The sequence below is a fragment of the Poecilia formosa genome, unplaced genomic scaffold (assembly GCF_000485575.1).
Source record: "Poecilia formosa unplaced genomic scaffold, Poecilia_formosa-5.1.2 Scaffold401, whole genome shotgun sequence".
Lineage (NCBI taxonomy): Eukaryota > Metazoa > Chordata > Actinopteri > Cyprinodontiformes > Poeciliidae > Poecilia > Poecilia formosa.
In genome coordinates, this window is record NW_006800340.1 from 125,440 (window position 1) to 134,638 (window position 9,199).

The following is a 9,199-nucleotide window of genomic DNA, read 5'->3' on the forward strand; positions in this document are numbered from 1 at the left end:
AAAATGGGGGAAAGGTTAAAGCAAATACAGTTCCAAAGCATTAAGGGTGTGTAGGATTCTGTCCGTCTGCGTTTGCATGTTTGCGTGCGCGTGCGTGTTTGTGTGTGTGCGCGCGCTTGCTTTTAAGTGTGTTTGACCGATCCATGAACCGGAGCCATCTGCCAACACACAGGGCCATCCAAAGACTACTGTATAAGGTATCCATTTCCTTGGAAGCCGGTCTTGTGCATGTGTAAGTTTATGGCAGCTGTATAAAAATGTCACATATATCCTCACAGTCAGAGTGCGGCTGAGTGAGACGTTTCTCATTGCATCACCTCACTGCATTGCGATTCTTCCAATTGCTTCAGCCGTATATAGAAGATGGCAGAGTCTAAATTTGACAAAGGCATAGTTGAGTTTTATATGCGTAATATAAACATTATAGCTCCAGGGTAAGGCTAGTTAAGCAAATGCACTCTTTATGCTGAGACAGTTACGCTCCAGGAGTCAGGATTCTACCGTGGTTCAATTATTTGACATATTTCCACAAACCGCTGTGGCTCGGGAGCTGGTGTACTTTTATTACACATAATAAACTAGGCAGACACCCAGAAAAGGCCAGTAATACCTACAAACCCGAGAATATGATATTATAGTAATGTAGTCCCTCATAAAAATTCCTGGGTGCAACTGTGTGTATGTGTGCTTGTGTTTATGGGTGTCTGTAAAGGTAGCTGCTTGCTGTCAGCACGTCTTCCTATGTAAATTACTGTTACTTACTGTGAGCTCTCTTTATAGCTCTGCATTGTGTCACGTGGTGTAAACCCTATGGAGACGGTCGGTGTGTCTGTGTTATTTTAATTATGTTAATTAAAAAAGAAAAAAAACCTTTAGATTTTGACCATTTTCCCCACACAGACTGTCTGACAATATTGTAGGTTCTAGGAGTCATTTTTATGTTCTCTGATCTCCATTTCTTCCATTCATTTTTAATTGGCTTCAGTTCAGCTAAATAACCGGGGAACTGTAGCAGTTTTAATTTCTTTCTCTGAAAGCAATTAAGAGTTTATCTTTCTGGTTTGTCTACATCGTCTCCAGCATACTTTCAACAAGCTTCAGCGTGCTTTTCCTTCAGCAGTGGAGTCTTGTTCAACGAGGATTTATAGAAGCCATTGCATTTGAGTGCATTGCTTATTATTTTCATGGAAAAGACAGTTCTTGCTATTTCTTTGTCTTTCTGAAGCTTACTTGGAATGCTCCTTGGCTGTCCGTCAACTCCTTTGATTTGTCTGTCAGACGAAAAAAAAACTTTGGGTGCAAATAGATGTACATACCGTTCCTTTTATCCTCCATTTTATTTCCTCTAAAGATTATGTACCTAACTGAAGTCAAATTCCTTGTTTGTGGACAGAATCTTGGCCATTAAAGCTGATTCTGAAGTCTTGCAAGGAACGTTTGGCTGTGAGTGGTTCGTGGTGAATTTATGTTCTTTATTTCTCTGGATTATAGGTCCTTAAGCGAACAATGGGTGGGCCTGGGGGACGATGACAATATATCTTGCCTAAGAAATGGGATATCTCAACTGGTATCAAGTGCTAACTTGACAGCATCCAGTAAAGGCCGCTTGCTGCACCTCTTTTACTGAAAAAGGGTGAGAGTTGCATGTTCGGAGAAAATGTGTTTGAAGCTCCAACAGCCTTACGCAGCACGAGTTCAAACGCTGCAGAGCACAGCAAGCAATTAAACTGTCAGTCACGGCTGTCACTCAGTGGCAACATCAGAGCTTTTCACAGGCCCTTCAAAGTTATTTAATCCCATTAATGGAGCAATAATTTTCTAAAGTGACCATCAAACGTGTGTTGATGCTTATTTTTTCAAGCCAATATGCAACAGCTGTTGGTAAAAATTCAGTTAAGCGGTCTTTCACCTCACAAGCTTCAGCAGTTTGTTTATTCTTTGGGATGGGTTGTGAACTTGTTCTAAGGTTCACGATAAGGAATTTTGTCCAGCTATGCTAAAGCAAAGAAACGCAGCTACAGTCATGGTACAAAAGAAAGTGCATCCCTTTTTAATCATGCTGACATGTTGGGATTCTTTAGCATATCATGTCACATCTCTGAAAGAGCACAGATGATGCTGATCTGCACAATGTTTGTGTTAATGGGAAAAGGTTTTCTGAGATTTAGCGTTTGGATTAAAAACAGCCACCTCACCGCTGATAACATCTTCACAGTTTGAAAGTTTGACTTTTTACCCACTGACGGCCATTTAAACAACATTTTAGAATATAATCCAGCCACCACACAAGATGGTAACCTTCCCAACTGGAGTCTGTGGATCAAAATGTCTTTTTTTTACATACCTTGGTGCATAGAAATAAAATACATCATCACATCACTTAATAGTCTGGATAAACTACACACACACACGCACGCACGCACGCACGCACGCACACGCACACACACACACACACACACAACACTTTATTTTCTATACATAAAGGAAGTTATTTTTTTACAGAATATACATGCCATGAAAATTTATTTTAGAAATGAATACAGACTGTACCACTTTAAATAGTCCATTTTTAATAGCACAGTCACTGAGTATGTTAGGTTGATGAACAGGTTCTGTGTCTATGGTAATTTCATCTTTTATGAAGTGTTACAAATCTTGCAAATATTAATATTACCATGGTGATAATTAAAACCGGGGGTTGCACAGTGGCGTAGTTGGTAGAGCTGTTGCCTTGCAGCAAGAAGGTTCTGGGTTTGATTCCCGGCCCCAGTCCCCCTGCATGGAGCCTGCATGTTCTCCCTGTCCATGCATGGGTTTTCTCCAGGTACTCCGGTTTCCTCCCACAGTCCAAAAACATGACTGTCAGGTTAATTGGCCTCTCCAAATTGTCCCTAGGTGTGTGTGTTTGTGTGTTTGCATGGTTGTGTGTCTCTGTGTTGCCCTGCGACAGACTAGTGACCTGTCCCGGAACGATAGCTGGGGATAGGCACCAGCAACCCTCCCGACAAGGGTGCAAAGAAAATGGATGGATGGATGGATAATTAAAACCAGTGACAGTTTCAATTAGGGCACTTAAAGTATTTTTTTTTTTTAATTAAAGCTCAAGATGGAGAAGGAAGTGGATGCATTAGGAAAAAAATGATACAGTTTAGCACAATAAACATATACACCAAATAAAGTTACAAATACCACTGATGAGACATGGGAGGACCCTTTGACCTTCCACAAAATGTACTCAGTTTCTTTGCACTGAGACTCGCATATAGACAGGACACGGGAAGTGATGTGAAAGAGGCTTTTAGGTGTTCATATGTTTTGGACAAATCAAATAGGTGTGAGGTTCTTTTTTCTATTTTGGTCTTATTGTGGTTTTATAAAATCAGGTGTATTTGAGGTGTATGTGTTTTTTGTGCAAATAATCAGTGTACAGTCTGGTAGACATCAGACCAGTTAAGCAAATAATAGCTGTGAGAGAAGGTGTACTTTCTTATGATGATGACTGTAATTATGGTTGTAATTTTCATAATCAGTCATTTTCATCTCCCATGTAGTATTTTGGTTTGAGATATTCCACTAATATGACTAAGAGGAGGTTTTGGTAGATAAGACTGCAGCATTTCAACTGTTGTGGTGTAAGCATCAATTTCAAAGCTGTTCCATTATATGTTCAGCCTGTTAGTTGCAGTAATTGTTGCTTCAATGAAGTTGCATGTTACTGTTTATCACTAGCAGGAGAATTTCAGGCTGTGCGGCTTTAATTTCAAACCCTCAAGTTCGTCTGTTTGGGCATGTCTGTGCAGTGTGTAATTGTGTGCATCCTCAAGTGTTGTGTTGTCATCACAGTTGATGGAGTTTTTTTTTTCATTCATTCTTGAGTTTTTTGGTGTGAGTTTGAGAGAGAGAGAGAGAGAGAGCATGATGCTTCACCCTGCTTGGACCTTGTCATGTCACGGTGACCAGAAAGCAATTATCGTTGTATTGCCGTTTTGAGTAGGACCTCCTACACTCCTCTCTTCCTGCCGAGAGAAATGTAGTGAGTAAAAGGCAAGATGAGAGAGCCAAGAGAGAGGGCGAGTGAGAGAGAGCGAGAACTACAACGAGCCACAGAAAGAGGACTGATTATGAAAGACGGACTCGGAGAGGAATGAAGAGTGAAAGTCCGATGAGGGCGAGTGAGCAAAACAAAGACTTGGAAAGAGAGAATGTCAGGTTGACATTGCTGGATAGTTTGAGTGCTCTCCAGGACCCCAGCCACTGCGTCCCTCTGCACTTCTCAGAAGGCGCAATTCTTTCAATGCTGCAGGTTTCCAAACACAAACACATACTTCTACAGGAAGATCCAGGTTTGACTTTTGAGGGTGGTTTCTTAAATTGTATTTAACGTTATTTGTTTGAGCGTTGCACTCTACACTGTAAAAAGAGAACAGGTACCCCAACTTAAATATATCAAGTTAATTGGTCACAAGTAATCAAATTAAGTTCATGTAATTTAATTTACTATGTTTATTAATCTGTAAAGTTAAACAAATGCAAATAAAGTAAGTTGGACAAACCTCTTTCAATTACTTGTGACAAATTAACAGTTTTGTTTTTTTTTAACGTTGGAGCTCCATTCTACTTTTTCAGTATAATTAGATTGTCAGACAAAACTGAAGTGTTAAACATAATTCCCACTTTAGTATATGCTAAAAACAGGTTACTAAAAATGCAGAGCCTTGCAAAATTATTAATATTTCTTGACCACAATTTGTCCTATTAAAACCAGAAGCTTACCGTATCTGATAGATGTTTTCACACAAATAAAAATCTGTTAAGTGTGGTATAAAAATGTATTTAGAGCCTTTTAATTATAAATTCATCACAACCAATTACCTTCATTTGTCAGATTAGTGAACAGGCTGTTTAAGCCATTCTTGGAGGAAGGCTTGTCAGAGCATTGAAATAACTTCATACAGGTTGTAGCTCCACATTACAGCAGAACACGACTCCTAAAATATACAGTTTCTGCTTTTAGAAAAACTTGACCAGGAACTGATTTCAATTAAAGACTGTTCATGTCTGAGGGGATCATTTGAACTGAATTGCAACCTAACTAAATGATGCTGTTGAGATTAATAAAAAATAATGAGGGTAGTTACTAAATATGTAAATCCTAAAATAACGAGTTGGCTCAGTAAGTAAATATGCTCTGCAGATGACACTGCCCAGAATGATTGTGACGTGCTTCATGTTATTCACCGTCCAGATCTGGGACTCAAATGCTCTTTCTCAGATGGTATCCAGTTCAGCCTGGAGCGGTGGGAAGTTCTGCGCCACACTCTGACAAGCTGCTGGCCTCATTTAAATTTGAAATATAACATCAGAGCACTTCTTGCAGGATTGCTGTTTCAACAAATGTGTCTACTGGCCTGGAAAGCAACCATATTAAAATAACTCAGATTCAACTACCAGGAGATTTTCCTGGGATCGTGTTGGTCTCTCATCCTCCAATTAGTTTTAATATGCATCTATATTCGTTTCTGTTCATCATTTACTTTATCAATTTTATGTATTTCTTGGAAAGGTTCTGTCTGCCCATTGTATCATGACTGTAAGTAAAGTAAGAAACCAATAGCATTACTTAGAAGCCATTACAAAGTAATATCTATTTATATCCTTACAGATTTCTTCTGCCTTTACTATTTTGTTACAATGTGTCCATCTCAGTAGTTCAAGGTTTCAAGGTGAAAAGGTTTGAAAAGAACCTTTAAGCCAATAAAAGTATATTTATGCATAAATATAATTTTCATTAAGCCCACATTTCTGTTCTAAAATGTTTTTTATTGTTTTATTCATGTTTTATTTAATAAGTGCGCAAATCTAAGAAAATATCATGACAGAATACTCTGCCTGCCTATTTTCTCTCACACGTCTCTTTTTTCTGTTACATCCTATGATGAGGAACTTGACATCAATTCAGCCCTGAACTGCTTTTCATCGCATTGAGTAAATTCAAATCCGTGGGTATTTTTCTTTGTGTGTGAACAGAGCTGAGCAAGGAGCTGCGGCATTCCACTGTGGAGCTTCAGAAAGCAAAAGAAGAGAATGAACACCTAACTCAGCAGCTGACGTAAGTCTACCGAATGTGGCAAAGCAAACAGCTCTCTTGCAGAAACATGAAAACACACGTTTAAATGGAAACACAGGTGGATGGTGGTATTTGGAAAATGCTGGGTGAAGAACAGGTCACTGCTAGGCTCAATTCTCTTTGTTATTTCCCTCAGCCAATCAGAACAATCTGTGGAGCCTTGCTGACACCACCCAAACTAGGAAATGCTTGCGTTCCTCATGCTGGAGCAACTAAGCTGCAACAGCACAGGATTTGATGTATACACAGTCACTCAAAAGTCTAGCCAGGGATTTAAGGCATCAGAACAAATACAAATACACCCTGTGGCTCTTACATACCCAACTGATGAAATAACATTGGCTCAAAGAGTTTTAACAGCTTTGAGGGTTTTTTTTCCCCTAAATATGGTGGTCTTTAGACAACAGTATTCACATATTAATAACTAAGGAGGTCATATGCTGCAGATAAAGCCTCCATGGTTTGAATTGATGAATATTAATCAACATGGCTACATTAAAACAACCATGTAAATATGTCAGATTGAGCCTCAAGGGCTAATTTTCAACTGTAGTTCCCTGACAGGTCGATGGTAAAAAAAAAAAAAAATTAAGTAAAACAATTGACATACATATGAAAGAACATACAAAACATATAATTTACAGCAAATTACAAGAAATGATTAATGACGATACAAATGAGCAATTATTAATATCATGTCACATCCATTGAAAGAAAAAAAAAGCTAAAGTAGCTCATTTTGTATGACTTACATTCTTATTTGTGCATTTAAATTTGTGTATTCATTAACTGCCTTCTGGTGAACCAGACAACATTGATTATTCTACTATGTGCTGCATAACTCTGCTTTGAGACATTTTATGCTTGTTAATTTGGTCTGTGCTGACTAACTTTTACTCTTGTTGCAATACGCTGCAGTGCAGTGGATCCTCTTCTTTCAAACACATATATATACAAGTTCTTACAAATGCAAGCGGCACCTTAATGTCCAAAGCTTGATTTGTTTTCCTCTCTCACACAAATGTTCTGGGTAGTTATATCAAGCACTTCTCACCATCCTGACTTTGTTTTGCCAGTAGCCTCCACATGTTGATGCTATTTCCACATTACATGGTTTGTGTAAGATTTTCTCTGCTTTTCCTCAGGAAGCTGATGGATGCTGAGAAGCCTCCACCAGCCTCTCGACCCGAGAGGCTGATGTGTGCAATCTCTTTGATTGCACACATCAAAGAGATGTGTGCAATGTGGGACAAAAGTGCAAACCTTTAGTGTGCACCAGCATCACCTCAACAATCTGTTGTCTCCCACTAAATAACTTGGTACAGAAATAATGTAATAGTGCTTGTTTTAAGCACGGGCTAGAGAACCTCTGGGGGAACCATGACTGCTGCCAGACAGTCTAAACACAGTGACATAAGGAGCACCAGCAATGCCGAAATTTGTGGCCCTTTTATTGGGTGAGCACTCCATGATGTTCTCCCTCAACAACAGTGACTTTTATTTTTTTTTTTTACAAAAAGTAATTCTTTTCTATAAAAAAAATTAAATAACTACACTAATTTCCCTACCTCTTGTTTTTCTATTCACCTAAATGCTGAAATACAGTTTATTTTCAATTTTATGTACGCTTAGGAGGAGATAATTTCTTTTTGTTTTTGATTAAAAATTGTTACAAGACAAATTTTCAAGATACAAATTCCAAAATTAATTATATTCAGTGGTTAAATTAGATACTTTGGTAAGGATAAAAAAAAACAAACAAGATAAGAGGTGACCCCACTCACTACAATTTAAACTTTGATGATGGAGGCTTAAACAAAACTCATCCACAAAAACTCCAGACATTAGCCACTGTCCCAATATGAGCTCCCCAAAAGGAAAAATCTGAACTTATCTGCAGCTTTTTTATAGTGACATTTTTGATTATCAATACTGGATCATTATCCCCACCTACAGTATTATGTATTTAGTGCTAGCTGGCTCAGCATCACCTGTAGTATGCTGACATAATTATGGAAGTTTACCCAAATATACTTACAGAAACCTCTGAAAGAATCTGTTTTATTTAAAACAGTAGCATTCCTGTGCATAGTTCACAGAACACCTTAGATCACCTTAAACTTTTATGGTCAGATTAACTTCAGATGTGGATTCAGACCCTCATCAGATACAGATTTATGCCTTGTACAGCTCATGCTAAGAAGAATGCTTTCCTACTAAAGTGGGATCTTTTGCCATTCTATTAAGCCTCCAAATCTCAAGACAACTATTTACATTTTGATGTTAGTGATATGTTAGTGACTTTGTTGTCTGTCCTGAGGAGTTGCATTTTGATATGGATCAATAAGTTGTTGTTTTGCTTCCATTTATGTGTTTGTGATAATCTCCAAGCGTATCTGGTGTTTAACTCACCCAGAGTCAGACAACAAAGAAAACTGTACTATTGTTGGCCTAAAATTTCAAAGATATTTCTCTATCACATTATCCTGATATAGTACAACAACAAGGCACAGCAGAGTGAATACATTTTGTCACTAATCTATCATTTTTGAATGTTTCTGGGCAGCACATTTCAAATGTTTATGTGCCTGGGTTATAGTGTTATTTTATGCAGCAGCAAATCCTTCAAACCTTGTCTTGATGACATAATTTATAACATTTGCAAAATGAACCTTCTTAAAAATGTGTCCAGCCTCACAGGGATACACAAACACTCCTCCACACATGAAGGGAGTAAATGTTAAAAGCACGAATCTCCCAGATAACCAGCACTTTAAAGAGCTTCATGACCTGAGTACACAGATAAAGAAAAATTGTTTTCACTTAATGTTTCCTAATTTTCCAAAGAGTGCCAGTGGACCACAAAAATGTAAAAAGGTGTTTGTACTTAGCGTTTGCAAGGAAAGATAATTAGTCATGGCATGTAATTAAGTTTTGACTAAAGTCCGAGAGGTTAGAGTCCTTGTCAAACGGTGTTTTTGACTAAAGTCCGAGAGGTTGGAGTCCTTGTCAAACGGTGTTTTTGACTAAAGTCCGAGAGGTTGGAGTCCTTGTCAAACGGTGTTTTTGACT

At 38.3% G+C, this 9,199-nt stretch overlaps 1 protein-coding gene across 5 annotated transcripts in view; it reads left to right on the top strand.

Annotated features, from left to right (window-relative positions):
* The window catches only part of LOC103154796 (Leucine-, glutamate- and lysine-rich protein 1), a 130,587-nt gene that overhangs the window by 93,189 nt on the left and 28,199 nt on the right, over window positions 1-9,199 (top strand). For all 5 annotated transcript variants that reach the window (XM_007576213.2, XM_016663040.1, XM_016663044.1 and 2 more), the window contains one exon: window positions 6,028-6,109. In XM_007576213.2, coding sequence (XP_007576275.1) covers window positions 6,028-6,109 — 82 coding nt within the window. The remainder of the gene's footprint in view (window positions 1-6,027; window positions 6,110-9,199) is intronic.